This window comes from Melanostigma gelatinosum (assembly GCF_949748355.1).
Source record: "Melanostigma gelatinosum genome assembly, chromosome: 1".
Taxonomy (NCBI): Eukaryota; Metazoa; Chordata; class Actinopteri; order Perciformes; family Zoarcidae; genus Melanostigma; species Melanostigma gelatinosum.
In genome coordinates, this window is record NC_136634.1 from 891161 (window position 1) to 908660 (window position 17500).

General features: G+C 47.4%; 2 protein-coding genes across 3 annotated transcripts in view; both read right to left on the reverse strand.

Annotated features, from left to right (window-relative positions):
- Positions 1-11277, reverse strand: part of LOC306780752 (uncharacterized protein) — an 18568-nt gene extending 7291 nt beyond the window's left edge. Inside the window, exons 1-9 of one of the 2 annotated variants that reach the window (XM_079273216.1) lie at positions 10734-11277; positions 10551-10644; positions 10288-10375; positions 9745-10063; positions 9562-9655; positions 6481-6568; positions 5073-5379; positions 4687-4780; positions 4479-4566 (exon numbers count right to left, since the gene is read on the reverse strand). In XM_079273216.1, coding sequence (XP_079129342.1) covers positions 4479-4566; positions 4687-4780; positions 5073-5379; positions 6481-6568; positions 9562-9655; positions 9745-10063; positions 10288-10375; positions 10551-10644; positions 10734-10794 — 1233 coding nt within the window. In that variant the 5' untranslated portion in view covers positions 10795-11277. Of the gene's footprint in view, positions 1-4478; positions 4567-4686; positions 4781-5072; positions 5399-6480; positions 6569-9561; positions 9656-9744; positions 10064-10287; positions 10376-10550; positions 10645-10733 lie in introns of those variants that run through there. The other variant, XM_079273217.1, reaches the window with a different exon arrangement.
- A 729-nt stretch (positions 11278-12006) lies between these two features.
- On the reverse strand, positions 12007-16641 carry LOC306782191 (uncharacterized protein; the record flags this gene model as incomplete). Its single annotated transcript, XM_079275430.1, has 5 exons — positions 16571-16641; positions 15480-15573; positions 15311-15398; positions 12241-13035; positions 12007-12147 (listed from the first exon to the last, which is right to left on the reverse strand). The coding sequence occupies exons 1-5, from the start codon at positions 16587-16589 to the stop codon at positions 12007-12009; spliced, it is 1137 nt and encodes a 378-aa protein (XP_079131556.1). The 5' UTR covers positions 16590-16641.
- Between the last annotated feature and the right edge of the window lie 859 nt (positions 16642-17500).

Genomic DNA, 17500 nt, shown 5'->3' on the forward strand with positions numbered 1-17500 from the left:
GGCTCAAAAGCGAGGCTGTAGAGTTGCCCCGAGATAGGACAACCCTGCCTTATCCCTCTCCGTACAGGGATCGGTCGACTCAAGCCAGCTCCCATTTTGACCATGCATTCAGCACCACTGTAGAGCAAACCCACCCAAGCCAAAAACCCATCACCAAGCCCGAAAGCCCTAAGTGCAGAAAACAGATATGTGTGACCCACCCTGTCAAAAGCCTTCTCCTGGTCTAGTGAGACAATACCTACATCTACATCGTGACATTTACACACATCAAGCACATCACGGACGAGGAAGATATTGTCCATAACTGTCCTGTCTGGGATACAGTACGTTTGGTCGCTATTTACAACCACTTCCAGGTAGTCTCTTAGTCTGTTGGACAAGGCTCTGGAAAGCACCTTATAGTCCGTGCAAAGCAGGGCCACTGGCCTCCAGTTCTTCAGAAGGGCCAAGTCACCCTTCTTGGGCAGCAGGGAGAGTACTGCCCGCTGGCACGAAATAGGCAGTGTTCCTGTTTTAAAACATTCCATCAAAACAGAGTGTAAGTCAGCACCGATGATGTTCCAGAATGCCTTAAAGAAGTCCGAGGAGAGGCCGTCGATTCCCGGAGTCTTTCCTGAAGCCATCTGGTTCACTGCAGTTGAAAGCTCCTCCAGCGTCAGCTCTCTGTCCAGCGTGGCCCTCTCTGCTGGACTGAGCTGAGGAAGACCCTCCAGGAGCTCCTTACTGCTGTCTATACAGGACGGCTCTTCCCCAAAAAGAGCAGCGTAGAAGCCCACGGCATGGGTCCTCATCTCCCTCTGGTCAGTTGTTATCCTGCCTCCCGGGAGCCTCAGGCAGGTCATCCGCTTCCTCTGCGCCACCGATCTCTCCAGGTTGAAGAAGAACGAACTTGGGGCATCCATGTCCTTCAACTGAAGGAAACGGGACCTGACCAGAGCTCCTTTCACTCTCTCTTGCAGGAATGAGCTCAACTCCAACCTCCTCTCCTTCAGCAGTTGGCCCACACCGGGATCTGGGTCTCTCTGGAAGCCCTCCTCAATGATCTTTATGTTGGCTTCAAGGTCTTTGACAGCAGACTTGATTTTAGCGGTGGCGTTTGAGGTGTACTGCTGGCAGAACACACGAATCTGTGCTTTTCCGACCTCCCACCACTGCTTCAGAGAACTGAAACGAGCTTTTTCAGTTTTCCACTGCTGCCAAAGAACCCCAAAGCTCTGACAAAAAGTGGTGTCCTGTAAAAGTTTATTGTTAAAATGCCAGTAGGAGTTAACCCTTTCACCCGGTGAGGTTATCAAGCCTAGACTGACGAGGTGGTGATCGCTGAACCCAACTGGACTGATTGTGCTGCTCTTCAGTCTGGAACTGAGACTGCGAGAGATGTAAACTCTGTCCAGCCTGGCTGCACTAATCCTGTCATTTCTGACTCTAACCCAGGTGTACTGTCTGCTTAGTGGCTGTTTTACTCTCCAAGTGTCCAACAGATCTAAGTGTAAGATGACGTTGTGGAGACTCTGAGCTGACTGTGGGTGTGGTTCCTCACTATTTCGGTCCATGGTGAAGTCTAAAGTGCAGTTAAAATCCCCTCCGATGATCAGCTGCTCCTGAAGGCAGCTCTGCAGTTCGTTTTGCAGCGTAGTGAAGAAGCGTGCTCTCTCTGGCCCCTGATTCGGTGCATATATGTTGACGAAGCAGTAAAGCGAGCTCTCTATCTCTGCCCTCACCATCAGCAAACGACCCTTCACCACCTCAGTGACCGACAGGACGGTTGCATTAGCTGCTGTTCTAAACAGCACGGCTACCCCGGCACTAAGATTGGTTCCGTGGCTCAAGGTGCATGAGCCCTCCCACCATAAACCCCAGTCTACTTCATCTGATGGAATGGTGTGAGTTTCTTGCAAAAAGAGGATGTCCAACCTTTTTTGATTTACAACCTCCTGTATTAATGCCCTTTTATGCCCGTCCCTCCCACCATTGATGTTTAAAGACCCTAAATTAAAGCTCTGCATGGAAAGGTCAGAGGATGGAAAGCGGTAAGACAAGATGAGAAGTGAGCAGTGGAAAGTGGAAAACCCCGTGTGGCACATGATCATATTAAGCGGTCTTAGTTTGATCCTTTTGACTTTTCCTCTCTTTCTTCGCGGCTGTGATGTGTTTCTTCAGGCGGTAGCGCTTTTTCCCGTCTAAAAGGTCCAAACCCACCTTCCTCTGCACCACCCCAACAGATCGGATGAACTTCTCCGTGTCGGGGAAATACTCACTCACTTTTACAGTTCTATTGAAAGTGACCTCCAAAAAGGAGTTTATTTCCTTAAGTGAATACAGATCAGAGCTTTTAATGCACGTTCCAGAATTTGATGCAAGATCTGCTTCACTCCCATCGTCCATGTCCTCTCCTTCACAAGACATCTGGCTGTTGGACACAGACCCTACACTCTGTGCGTCATCTAAGGCTGTGCTGAGATCTCCACCTGCAGAACCTGTAGCTGCCTCTTCACAGACTCCTACAGACGGTGGTGGTGCTCCGGTACCAGATGTAATGAGGTTCTGCGCCACCACAGAAGCCTGCTGGTTGTAAGACTGGCCCTGACTGTCATCAGCAGAAGACGAAGAAACGCCGCCGACCCCACCGGCGGCAGCCGCAGCCACACCAGCGGGTCCCGGCGCGGCCGGCACCGCCGCAGCCGGAGGCTCCTCAGCCGGTGCAGGAGCGGTCTGTACCGCCGAAGCGGCCGCCGCAGGGGCAGCCGGAGCCTCCGCCTCCGGAGCAGCCGCCGCCGGAGCAGCCGGAGGCTCCGCCTCCGGAGCAGCCGGAGGCTCCGCCTCCGGAGCAGCCGCCGCCGGAGCAGCCGGAGGCTCCGCCTCCGGAGCAGTCGGAGGCTCCGCCTCCGCGCCTCTCCGCTGCTTGTGCGGACACGCGAAGCGTTTGTGCCCTACATCGCCACACTCAAAACATTTGAACTGTCCCGAGCTCGCGTACACCATGTATGAACCCTCCCCGTGTTTCACCCTGAAGGACACCTCTAGTGTTTGTGTCGGTGACTCCAGGAACATGAAGACCTGCCGCCTAAGCGACAGCACGTGCTTCAGCTTGGGGTCCTTACACCCCAAATTAACTGTTCTAAATCCGCTGGCAAACTTTCCAAACCTGCGCAGCTCATTCCCTAACAGTTCGTCCGGTATAAACGGCGGAACACCGGACACGGTGATCCGCGTAGAGGGCACCGAGAGCGGAGAGACCTGCACGAAGCTGTCCCTGATGAACACGCCGCTCTCTATCAGCTTGTGGACGTAAGCCTCGCTCGCCACAAACACAACCACAGCTTTATTCATCCGAGACGCGAAAGAAAGTTTGTCATGTCCCACCTGTTCTCCCACAGCCAGCAGCACCTCCTCTACTGACACGCTGCTGTCCGGTGGAACTACCCGGACTCCGTGCCGGATTGACGGGCGCGGCGTCTCGGAGGACGCCATCCTCCCGAACAACGCCAAACAACACCACTAAGCACACGTTCTTCCGATAAATACACCGCTTATATCTCACCTGATCATGTGCAGAGACAGAGGAACAAATCCCAAAGCTGTGAAACAAGAATCAAACCTCCGCGCCGCTCACACTCACGTCCACCACTCACACTCACGTCCACCACTCACACGCAACCGGAAACGGAAACAGAGGAGAGAGGAGAGGAGGGGAGGAAAGGAGAGAGGAGGAAAGGAGAGAGGAGGGGAGGGGAGGGGAGGAGAGGAGAGAGGAGGAGAGGAGAGAGGAGGAGAGGGGAGAGGAGGGGAGGAGAGAGGAGGGGAGGGGAGGAAAGGAGAGAGGAGAGGAGGGAAGGAGAGAGGAGGGAAGGAGAGAGGAGGGAAGGAGAGAGGAGAGGAGGGAAGGAGAGAGGAGGGGAGGCGAGGAGGAGAGGGGAGGAAAGGAGAGAGGAGAGGGAAGGGAGGAGAGGAGGGAAGGCAAGGAGAGAAGAGGGGAGGAGAGAGGAGGGGAGGGAAGGAGAGAGGAGGGAAGGACAGAGGAGGGGAGGGAAGGAGAGAGGAGGGAAGGAGAGGAGAGAGGAGATATTAGAAATAAATATATATATATTTATTGATAGAACACGTAGAGCCTCTATGTTTTGGACCAATGTTGGATATTTAGATGCTAAAACGAATTATCAAAGAAATTCAACTTGTTTCTTCTTGATGATGTCATCATAAGGAGCAGGACTTTTATTTTGAAAATCAAGACCACAGAGTGTAAAGTGACAAAAAGCCCAGAGGGTTGAAAATGAAATCGATTCTCAAAACTAGATCTGGCTCCGCCCACAATCACAGCTGCACTTTGTTCCCATTACAAGTGATTGTAACTGTCAGCAGACGCTCTTTATGTTTCTTGTTATCACAACTTCTTTACCAATGAAACATTCACGTCAGGACCACAGATCCTCATCTGAACAGGTAGACCAACACACAGGTGAGTCGGGGCAGGTCGTCACCTTAAACTTGGTCTTCAGGTTGTCCCACTTCTTGGCGACCTGGTCCGGTGTGATCTTCCCCGTCAGACCCATCTCCTTCACTATCCCCCTGTAGACAAACTCATTACTGACATGGAACCAGGACGAGTCACGATGTAGGCTTCAGGTACAGCTGGATGAGGATCATACCCCCCCCCCCCGGTCCAGATCAGACCTTGTGCTCCTTTACCTCCAGGCCGGCTTGGCCGTGTTCCTCCTCCCCGTGAACAGAGACTCGTTAGCAGCTCGCAGCTCGATGAGTCGCCTGGTGTCGTCTTCCGTCACTGGGATGGAGGTCAGAGGTCAGGAATCGATACATCTCACCACTTTAACAGCAATGACTCAGTCAGCGAGAGTAGCTTACTCCACTACAGCTCTTAAAGGGACAGTGTGTTTCATAGAGTCGGCCATCTTGAACCGGCTCGAGGGACTTTCAGGTTTTTACATAATCTACAGGAAGCACACACGTTGTGATCTGGACTCTCACCACTAGATGTCCCTACATGCCACACACTGCTCCTTTAAGTAGCGTTCTGAGGTCATGCTCCTCGTCAGACCAGTCACAGCCTTCCTCACGTTTATAGGTGAACTCGGCCATCCGCTGCAGATCCCCCAGAGACGCCGATCCGTTCTTGTCCTCGTTGTCGACCAGCAGGTCCATCTCCGCCTCCGTCAGGAACTCGGCCATCCCCCCCCGGCTGCGGCGGGCTCTCTTCTTGGGCGTCGGCGACAGCGGCTCGCAGTCCTCGTCCTCGTCCTCTACGATGGGCGTGAGGACGGGCGCCGCCCCGGCGAAGCGGCCCTCCATGGCGTCGTTCATCCGGTAGAACCAGGGCCAGGAGCTCGGGTTGGTCTCCACGCCTCGGGCGGGAAACTTCAGCTCCTGGTAGAGACAGAAAGTTCTACAGATCGTCCACAGAGGGACCTTATCCTCCTGTCGACACTCTGCCACCGCTGACTCACAGCCACGCCGCCGCTCCTCCGTCAGACCTTCAACCCTCTAATGCTACCTTTGAAGATCTGGTCACAAGCTGGGACTAACGTGGAAGCATCAGGCCTCATGCAGGAACCTCAGGAGGTCCAGATGCACTGAAACACCAGTTCAGACGTAAACTAATGTTCTACACACAGTGTTGAGACCGCTTCACTGTTCAGAGCTTCAAATGAGAGCAAAGCTGCAGATCTTTCCCAACTTGATCAAGAAATACATCATCATCATCATCATCATCATCACACGGCTGCTGCTGCTTCACAACGTGATCCCACAGCAGCTTCAGTCATCTCCAACCTCTCAACTCACTCCTTTAGATCAGTACGTCTCTTCTTCTACACACAGACGTATTGACGGTTACAAGCAACTCAACTGCAAGTCACCGAGACGTTTGCTGTTCATCACGTTTATATCTGGCGTATACTCCGACACGTACGTGTTCAGAATGTATCCTATATTTGAATCCCCGTTGTTTGACTGAATCATTTCTTCTTCATGGGTTCATCTGATGACGATGTGTTGCATGTGTGTGAGAGGATCTTAAGTTCTGTAGAATGAAACCAGTGAATCATCAGAAGAGTCGGATCATGTTTCCAGCTTCAGTGTGAAACCTTTGATGTTTCTCACATTGAAGATCTTTCTGGTTTCTGCTCAGACTTGAGCTGAGGAGCTGAGATGTTGCTGGATTCATGTCCGATTGATGAATAGATGACCACGCCCTCATCCTTCATCCTTTGCATAATCGATACGCCCAAAATAAATCTTATGTTTGTCATCCAAGACAATAAATAATAAAAAGTGCTTCAGAAGTCAGGACCTGAAAGGATGAGCTGCTTCCTGGACTGTGATTCGGATGAATCACGATAAGGTTCCTGTTGAACGACTGACTCGGCGGTTCCTGCATGAAGCCCAGCGCCTCCTGAACAGAGGCGTCACTGTGAGTCTTGGACGGGCGGTCTGAGCAGCTGCAGGAGGTCGAGACCTCGGACCTACCTTGTATCTCCTCTTCAGGTTGTCCCACTTCTTGGCCAGCTGATCGGTGGTCAGCTTCCCCTGCAGACCGAGCTGGTACAGGATGGATCTGAGAGGAAGAACCGCACTCGGGATGAGTCTTAACACAGTACTTGTATACAACGTCAACAAATCATTGTTCTCCTGTCGGAAAACAACAACAACACGGAAGTTAAACTGGTTGTTCGAAATCAGATTCACCCTTTTTTAACTGATGAGTCAGCGATTATTCCAGAGGTCTGATCATCAGCAGAGCTGCAACGATGAGTCGACCAACGCAAAACATTCTTCAAGCAAAAGCACCAGAAACGTGTTTTCCAGCTTCTCAAAAGTCAATTTGCTGCTTTTCTGCCGAAGAACAGAATCTATTCTGGTTAGAACACGAAGTCATCGCAATAATCAACACGTTCAATGCATTTAAAATGTTTGTCAAACATATCGTATCTGCAGACTTTGACCTGAGGGGATTACCCACAATTCATAGCAATGTGACACGTGACCAGTGGAAACCAGAGACAAAAGAAAAAAAACTACATTTAAAAAGGTAAACAAAGAGGACGTGTTTCATGCCTGGTGATTAAAATATACGCGAAACATGAAACATGAAAGATGAAAGATGAAAGATGTAAACATGAAAGATTAAGATAGAAACAAAAAACACAAAAGCAGAGATAATATTCATCAAACATTATATTTTGTTCTTGAAGCTGTTTTGACAAACACGTCTCGTCTGGTGAGGAAAGTCTGGAAAACATTCAAATCAAGAAGAAAAAATATAAAATAAAAGACCTCAAGAGTCTGGACCTCAAGACCTCAAGAGTCTGGACCTCAAGACCTCAAGAGTCTGGACCTCAAGACCTCAAGAGTCTGAACCTCAAGAGTCTGGACCTCAAGACCTCAAGAGTCTGGACCTCAAGAGTCTGAACCATAAGACCTCAAGAGTCTGAACCTCAAGAGTCTGAACCATAAGACCTCAAGAGTCTGGACCTCAAGACCTCAAGAGTCTGAACCCTAAGACCTCAAGAGTCTGAACCTCAAGACCTCAAGAGTCTGAACCTTAAGACCTCAAGAGTCTGAACCTTAAGACCTCAAGAGTCTGAACCTTAAGACCTCAAGAGTCTGAACCCTAAGACCTCAAGAGTCTGAACCTCAAGACCTCAAGAGTCTGAACCCTAAGACCTCAAGAGTCTGGACCTCAAGAGTCTGAACCTCAAGACCTCAAGAGTCTGAACCTCAAGACCTCAAGAGTCTGAACCTCAAGACCTCAAGAGTCTGAACCTCAAGACCTCAAGAGTCTGAACCTCAAGACCTCAAGAGTCTGAACCCTAAGACCTCAAGAGTCTGAACCCTAAGACCTCAAGAGTCTGGACCTCAAGACCTCAAGAGTCTGGACCTCAAGAGTCTGGACCTCAAGACCTCAAGAGTCTGGACCTCAAGAGTCTGAACCATAAGACCTCAAGAGTCTGGACCTCAAGAGTCTGAACCTCAAGACCTCAAGAGTCTGGACCTCAAGACCTCAAGAGTCTGAACCCTAAGACCTCAAGAGTCTGAACCTCAAGAGTCTGAACCATAAGACCTCAAGAGTCTGGACCTCAAGACCTCAAGAGTCTGAACCCTAAGACCTCAAGAGTCTGAACCCTAAGACCTCAAGAGTCTGAACCTCAAGACCTCAAGAGTCTGAACCTTAAGACCTCAAGAGTCTGAACCCTAAGACCTCAAGAGTCTGAACCCTAAGACCTCAAGAGTCTGAACCTTAAGACATCAAGAGTCTGAACCCTAAGACCCCTTCTGGGCCCGAGCCCTATTTGTAGGCCTCTGCTTGAAAATTGCATACCCATCCTAAAGAGTGTCTTTCTCCAACTACACGCTGTATTTGAATGATGTTGATGTTATAATACAGGTAACACCTGTGAGCCGCGTTCAGGTGTGTATATCAGTGTAGACGTTGCTGGTTAAGAGTGAGTGAAGAAGGCACACAGCTCAAATTGAAAAGTTTCAGGTTCACCGGAAAGAAAAGCCCTTTATTGTTATTATTTCTTTGAAATGATGCAGCTGCAAGCCTAAAACATCTCCCAAATCACAGCATGTCAGCAGTCTCTGTGCAGATTTCACTTTGATGAAGTGAAGCAGAACAGAATTAGAGGTTTTAGTACAGAGAGGTCAGGTGAGGTCACGAAATTGAAATATTGGAACCAGCTGTTCCATTGTAATTTTCTATAATATATAACTATATATTTCACTTGTTTCATCAGTGATAGTGTTCAATACATCCTAATACAGCATCTGACCCATGGTGTGTATGTGGACCTATCTCAGCCTATCATTGGTCCATTTCAGTCAATGAACCCTCCTCCGACGCCTCAGAGCCTATAGAATTGAAGAGTGTTAACGTGATGTTGATTGACAGAATCGTTAGCCAGTCAAAATCAAAACCGCGCCGTCCCTCGTGGAGCATAAAATGGTCCCCCCCTCGTTGCCTGCCTCATAAAGCCCCGGTCATCACGGAGACACGGGATACACGTAGAGCAGTTTATTTACCTCCAGAGCGGGGAATGATGGCTTTGTCTTCATGACTCAGCGTAAAGGTGAGGAGCTTTATGATCGTTAGCGGTGAAGCGGTGTCTTCTTCTGGTGCTTGTTGGCTGTATGTCAGTAATGGTTTCACGGAGAGTCTGAAGATATCTCTGGAATCTGTGTCCGAGCCTCTTGCTTTCTGATACCTCGGTTGTCCGTGTTAGCCTTCAGCTTTGCGTTGGTAGCTTTGTCCGGAGTGCGTAGCTCGCGGAGTCATGTTGAAAAATACGTGATGTTGTGGTACATCTGCGAGTTGATGATATTAGTTTGTGTATAATTGCGTTTGCAGCGTGTAAAATGGCTGACATGATATTATTGCCCAGAATCTCTTCGTTCAGTGGATATGGAACGTGTGTGACATTCATTACATTCGTTTCTGAGAGGTGCATTGTACGACACGCTGTACGCTAAACCTTCTCCGTAGCCTCTCGGTGAGGAAAGTTAAGAGTCCGGACCGTAAGAGTCTGGACCTGGTGCAGGTGGACTCACCTCCAGGCTGGTTTGGCTGAGTGTTTCCTGCCGGTGAAGAGGGCTTCGTTTGCAGCTCTGAGTTTGATCATTCGTTCCGTCTCTGCTTCGGTCACTGTGAACGAGGAACAAACACAGAAACGGACGGTTCAGAAGGAAGAAATGATTCATGTGATCTTAAACCCGCTGTGTTAAAATAACTACTTTTATAGGAGCACTCGCTCATCCTCCTCCAGCCCATGGGGACCCCCTCAGCGGGAGCGGCGCGGGACGTCCCGTGGTCCTCGGCAGCCTCCTGAGCCACCGTGTCCTCCATCTCCGTCTTGATGAGGAACTCCAGGATGTCGGTGTTCTCCTGGTTGTGGTTGGACTGGTTGCCGCTGCTGCAGCGGGGCTCCGGGCTCAGTACCAGGTTGCTGCTGTAGAGGCGACCGTGCATGGCTTCGTCCATGATGTGGAACCAGGGCCACGACTCCACCACCCCCCCGATGTGGTCCTGGCCCTGATAAGGCTGCTTCAGGTCCTGGAAAGACACACAGCTAGACTTAAGAGTGGTTTAACTGATCCAGGCTAAAACAAGTCCGGACCCTTAAAGAGTCCGGACCCTTAACGAGTCTGTACCCTTAAAGAGTCTGGACCTAGTACCACTAGTATTAATGAATGGTTTATCAGCATGAATCAGACTAACTAATACTCATGTGTCTAAATACGTTCTGCTGCTTCAGATAAACTACATAAATTCATCACCTTGTATTTCGTTCGCAGGTTGTCCCATTTTTTGGCGATCTGGTCAGCTGTGAGTTTCCCCTCCAGACCGAGGCCCTTTAGGATGGTGCTGAAGACGAAGAGCGAGAGGAGGAGGAGGAGGAGGAGGAGGAGAAGAAGAGGAGAGAGGAAGAAGAGAGGGGAAGAACAAGAAGCAGAAAGTAGAAAGTGGCATGAAAACACAAGATTAAAGTACAAGTACCTCATATTTGAGGTACAGTGTTTGAGTTGATGTTGTTAGTTACCTCCACGCTATCTTGGCCGAGTTCCTTTTCCCCGTGAACAGAGACTCGTTGGACGCCCTGAACTCTATCAGCCTCTTCACATCCTCCTCAGTCACTGCAGAGAGGTCACAGGTCACAGGTCAGGGTCACGCTCATCTGATGCATGAGTTTAGGAACAGAAGACACCGGGAACAGATTACTTACTTTTATAGGAGTTTTCTGAGAACTGTGGCAGCGGATTCAGGACTGACTCCATTGTGATCATTGAAGAACAGAAGGTCTGGAACTGACTCCTGGGGCAGCTAGGAAAGGAAGGAAGGAGGAAAGGAAGGAGGAAAGGAAGGAAGTTTTCTGGCACCACCAGGCCTGATGCTAACTAACTAACAGGTTACATGTCACGAACAGGACTAACTAACAGGTTAGTGTTAGTTAGTAACACTAACGTTAGTTGAGCGCTATTACTTAGTGCATCCTGCAGGTTTTACCGGTTCTGTTTCTCCCGAAGCTAACTCCCGAAGCTAACCGTTAGAAGAAGCAGGCTGCTAGCTAGCGTTAGCTTAAAGGCAGCTAACCTACTAAACAACAAACAGACACGGGGCCGGGTTTCCCGCCACACAACACCGGTTTCCGGTAGCTCGTGTTGTTATGTACGTCCGGTGTTCTCCCGTTATTATTGTGCTCCATCGTCTCTGTGAGTGAATACAGCGGTAAATAAAGAGCCGTTAAACGTTTCCTCTGCTCGGTTGGGTTTAGGGTGCGCTCGATTAACAGCGCCCGAGAACTGGCTTCCGTCAGGTGACCTGCACAGCTTGGGGGGGCGGGGTTACACGTACAAACATTCTTGTGAAATACTTTTTATTTTTCCTTAATTCTTGAAGCACCACAAAAAAAATTGAATAAAAACAAGTTATTATAAAAGAGTAGATAGTGGCAGAAGTAAATTAAATTTGAAACTATATAAATATATAGATGTAAAAATATGTTTTTTATATATATATATATATTTATTTATTTATAACATATATATATAGTCATGTACTGACTGAGACCTGATTTACTAATCAGACTTTTTATTTCTTCTTTACTTTCATTGTGTACTTTGACGATTCATTGTTTTCATTCTGTTGTATTTGCATATATAACCTTAACCTTTATAAAATGTGACTTGTTAAGACGAGTATTTAAATATTCGTCTTTGGTTGATTCACAGGATATATGAATGTTACAGAAACAATAGAAGCTGCTCTGGTGATCTTCTTCTTCTCTCGGCAGCTGCAGAGCTGCTGACTTCTTCTACTCAACATATTCTACCACAGAAAGTCATTAAAGAGGAGGAGGAGAGTAAGAGGAGCATCATATCTCTAGAATGAACAGAATGACGTCAAGAAAAGAGTCTGAAACTAAAGTTTGTCCACCAAAGAAGAAGAACACCGAGTCTTTATTGAACCGTGAACATGAACTCTCCCGTCTCCTCCTATCACAGCTTCTCAACGAGCCTCTGGAACAAACACACCAGTCTCTGTCTGGTCTCCAGCTGGTCCGGGTCCAGGTCTGCAGCCATCAGTCTCTGGTAGAACCTGGTGTGCAGCACCACCTCCTTCTCCGTGCTCCTCTGGGCCTGATGTCCGTCCACAGCCGGCTCCTCCGCCCTCTCTCTCCTGAGCAGCGCTCGCTCTCTCTCCAAGTCCTCTCTGGCTCTCTCCAGGAACACCCGGTCCCGGTCCAGGAACGCCCGGTCTCTGTCCAGGAACGCCCGGTCTCGATCCAGAACCACTCTGTCTCGATCCAGAACCGCCCGGTCTCTGTCCAGAACCTCTCTGTCTCTCTCCAGAGCGGTGGTGTCTCTGCTCAGCATCTCTCTGTCTCGCTCTAAGGCGATCAGCTCTCTGTCGAACTCGGCCTGCTCTCTCTCCAGAGCTCGCCACTCTCGCTGCAGCTCCACCAGCCTCCTGTCGGGCGAGCCCGGGCCGCCTGTGGCGAGCCCGACAGGAGGCTGGTGGAGCTGCGGCGAGAGTGGCGAGGAGGAGGACGGCGCCGGCGTCCCGTTGGACTCGAAGGTGCAGCCGGGCAGTAAGGTGGCGCACAGCACGGCGGCGGTCTGGCTCTTGTTCACGGCCGGTTGACTCTCCATCACGGCGGGCTCACACTCGGGGATTATTCTCACGTGGTCTCGTCCGGCCGAGACGACCTCAGCGGGCGACCCGGTTCTGCTCGCCGCTTCGATGCCGCTGAGCTCCAGGACGTCCCGCAGCGTCCCGACGCCCCGCAGAGCTCCTGACTCAACCGCGGCCAGTCCAGAGAAAGACGCTTCTGTTTTGGGGAAAAGGAGCGAAGGCACCGCCGGCGTGGTGGCGGCGAAGACGTCGTCCTCGTCCTCGCTCGGCGTGGACGGCTGGACGACGCTGGCGGTCCCGGCCAGGTGGCCGTTCATGGCCTCGTCCATCAGGTGGAACCAGCGCCACGAGCTGGTGGGGGTCTCCATGCCCAGCGGGGGGTTCTTCAGCACCTACACAGGACAGACATTTAAAAGCAGTGTTTCCTTTTAGTTTATATCACTTTATTTAAATGGACAGCAGCAGCTCATCGAACACAAAGAGGTCACAAACATAAAGAGCACAGACTGTTTTCTAAACTCAACTTGAGGTCAGTCCGAGTCCACCAGAGACCTCCACACAGTCTGCTGGAGGTCTTCACTTAAACCCGGCTGATGTTTGCAAACATTTTCTGATCACAGAACAACCGGTGTACTCGTATCAGCAGAAACATGATTCATTGTCATTTGAATCAATGAGATTACTGACGCAGACTCCTGCATGAAACACCAATGTCAGTGTCATTCAGAACTATTCATGGAGACCAGGGATCGAACGGACAACCTCGTGGTTAAAGGACGACCCGCTCTCCCCGTGAGCCACGGTGAGCCTTCTTAAGACTTCGTCAACTCCAGATGTACTTTCCTTCTTCTGTTATGATCTCATATTATCCACACACTAGATTCCTGTTCCTACGTTTTAGAGACTTCCTGTTCTAGATTTAAGGTCTTCTATACGGCCCTCTAAAATGTCCTATTAGGTATTCTATATGGTCCTCTATAAGGTCCTCTGTATGGTCCTCTGTAATGTCCTCTATAAGGTCCTCTATAATGTCCTCTATATGGTCCTCTATATGGTCCTCTGTAATGTCCTCTATATGGTCCTCTGTAATGTCCTCTATATGGTCCTCTGTAATGTCCTCTATATGGTCCTCTGTAATGTCCTCTATATGGTCCTCTGTAATGTCCTCTATATGGTCCTCTGTAATGTCCTCTATAAGGTCCTCTATAAAGTCCTCTGTAATGTCCTCTATAAGGTCCTCTGTAATGTCCTCTATATGGTCCTCTGTAATGTCCTCTATAAGGTCCTCTATAAAGTCCTCTGTAATGTCCTCTATAAGGTCCTCTGTAATGGCCTCTATATGGTCCTCTATAAGGTCCTCTATATGGTCCTCTGTAATGTCCTCTATATGGTCCTCTGTAATGTCCTCTATAAAGTCCTCTATATGGTCCTCTGTAATGTCCTCTATATGGTCCTCTATATGGTCCTCTGTAATGTCCTCTATATGGTCCTCTGTAATGTCCTCTATAAGGTCCTCTGTAATGGCCTCTATATGGTCCTCTATAAGGTCCTCTATATGGTCCTCTGTAATGTCCTCTATATGGTCCTCTGTAATGTCCTCTATAAAGTCCTCTATATGGTCCTCTGTAATGTCCTCTATATGGTCCTCTGTAATGTCCTCTATATGGTCCTCTGTAATGTCCTCTATATGGTCCTCTGTAATGGCCTCTATATGGTCCTCTATAAGGTCCTCTATATGGTCCTCTGTAATGTCCTCTATATGGTCCTCTGTAATGTCCTCTATAAAGTCCTCTATATGGTCCTCTGTAATGTCCTCTATATGGTCCTCTGTAATGTCCTCTATATGGTCCTCTGTAATGTCCTCTATAAGGTCCTCTATAAAGTCCTCTGTATGGTCCTCTGTAATGTCCACTATATGGTCCTCTGTAATGGCCTCTATATGGTCCTCTGTAATGGCCTCTATATGGTCCTCTGTAATGTCCTCTATATGGTCCTCTGTAAGGTCCTCTGTAATGTCCTCTATATGGTCCTCTATATGGTCCTCTATAAGGTCCTCTATAAAGTCCTCTATATGGTCCTCTATATGGTCCTCTGTAATGTCCTCTATAAAGTCCTCTATATGGTCCTCTGTAATGTCCTCTATATGGTCCTATATAAGGTCCTCTATAAAGTCCTCTGTAATGGCCTCTATAAGGTCCTCTAAAAGGTCCTCTATATGGTCCTCTATATGGTCCTCTATATGGTCCTCTATAAAGTCCTCTATATGGTCCTCTGTAATGTCCTCTATATGGTCCTCTGTAATGTCCTCTATATGGTCCTCTATAAGGTCCTCTATAAAGTCCTCTGTAATGTCCTCTATAAGGTCCTCTAAAAGGTCCTCTATATGGTCCTCTATATGGTCCTCTATAAGGTCCTCTATATGGTCCTCTATAAGGTCCTCTATAAGGTCCTCTATATGGTCCTCTATATGGTCCTCTAAAAGGTCCTCTATAAGGTCCTCTATATGGTCCTCTATATGGTCCTCTATATGGTCCGCTAAAAGGTCCTCTATATGGTCCTCTGTAATGTCCTCTATAAGGGCCTCTATAAGGTCCTCTATACGTCCAGCGGCTGCATGTTGGACTACAGACGAGCAGTCAGCTGGGTCAGAAGAACAGCCGGACTGACCCGGTACTTGTCCTTCAGGTTGTCCCACTTCTTCTTCAGCTGCTGAGCGCTCAGCGCTCCGTGGATCCCCATCTCGTTCCTGATGGCCCTGCAGGAGAGCAGAGAGTTCACCATCAGAGACCAGGATCAGACCAACGGGACCCTGAACACAGTCTGAGACCAGACTGACCTCCAGCCCCTCATGGCCGAGTTCTTCCGCCCGGTGAAGATGTCGGCGTTGGTGGCTCGAAGCTGAATCAGCAGTTTGATGTCTCTGTCTGTCACTATGGAAACACATTCGTCATCATCATCATCACCATCGTCATCATCACCATCATCACCATCATCGTCATCACCATCATCATTATCATCACTGTCATCATCATCATCATATTCATCACCATCATCATCACCATCACCATTATCATCACCATCATCATCATCATCATATTCATCACCATCATCATCACCATCACCATCGTCATCACATCATCACCACCATCATCATCATCATCACCATCATCACCATCATCACTGTCATCATCACCATCATCATCACCATTGTCATCACCATCATCACTGTCATCATCACCACCATCATCACCACCATCATCACCATCATCACTGTCATCATCACCACCATCATCACCATCATCACTGTCATCATCACCACCATCATCATCACCACCATCATCACTGTCATCATCATCATCACCACCATCATCATCACCATCACCATCATCATCATCATCGTCATCACCATCACCATCACCAACACTATCATCACCATCATCACTGTAATCATCAACACCATCATCACCATCATCACCACCATCGTCATCACCATCACCATCATCAACACTATAATCATCATCACCATAACCATCATCATCACTGTAATCATCAACACCATCAACACCATCGTCATCACCATCATCAACACTATAATCACCATCATCAATCTGTATAATCAACAGTAAACATGCTGTCACGTGTGATAAAAGTACTTTTACGAGAGTAAAATATACGAGTACTTCTTCCACCACTGATCATAATAATAATAATGTTATTAAACTCAATTATGTTCTTGTCAGTATGAGTTTAATAAGCTATGAGAAGAACGTTAACAGTGTTTTTAGCATTCTTAGCTAGCGTTAGCATCTCTAGCACAACAACAAGGTCACAAATTAAATGTTTAATGAAATAACCTTAGAGTCTTTTCATGAGGGTTATTAAAAATAGTATCTTCATATCCAAACAATATGTTTTAAGTTACTTTACTTCTATATGTGTTCTCCATTTCTGCCGTTTTTTCAGCGGGGTTTCACGCATTCAGGTCCTCCCTCCAAAACATAACAACATAACAACATCCGGTGGAGACCGGAAAAGTAAGTGTTTTTCTTCTTCTTCTGTTTGTCTTCAGCAGTTGAGACTCACCGGTGGCGCTTTTCTGCCACCTACCGCCAGATAAATATACATCAAATAAATAATTAATAATAATAAATAAAGTCATTTTAAATTTAAAAAAAATCGCAGACAAATAAAAATCAATCAATCAAAAATATATATTACAAATTTTGCATTAATTTCCACAACTTTTTTTTTTTATACAAAATGCATAAAAAAATACAAAAGCTACAACAAATACAAATAAATAAGAGTAAATAGTTCATGTAAATGTAAAGAAAAGCAGACAAAACAAAACAAATAAAAGGAACAAATTATTCAAACAGATCATATATTTTAAAGCCTTATGTATAAAAACAAAGAATTCAATGGTTTGAATAAGAATACAAAAAATAAAGCTTCTGGTTACAGAAAATTCACAGATTAGATTAAATGTACAATCAGAGGAAACGATTTTCATTTTATTTATAACATGTTGTTTTTAGTCTAAAATATGTCTTTTTATGAGTAAAAAACAAAAAAAACCGGATTGCCTTTTTAGATGTCATAATCACATTTGAAAAAATAAAAATCCTAATTTAACATAAATAAATACAGTAATTGATTCATAATATAGTGAATATTCTAAAGGAACATTTCATTTAAACAATCTTAAACCTAAAACCCTTTACTTTTCCTTCACTTATAATAAAGGCTAATTTAATGATATTATAGATATATATGTACATATATATATATATGTACACAAAAGCTCAGTTTTCAGTGAAATAATTTATTGATTTATTTCACTCCTGACCGGAAGTT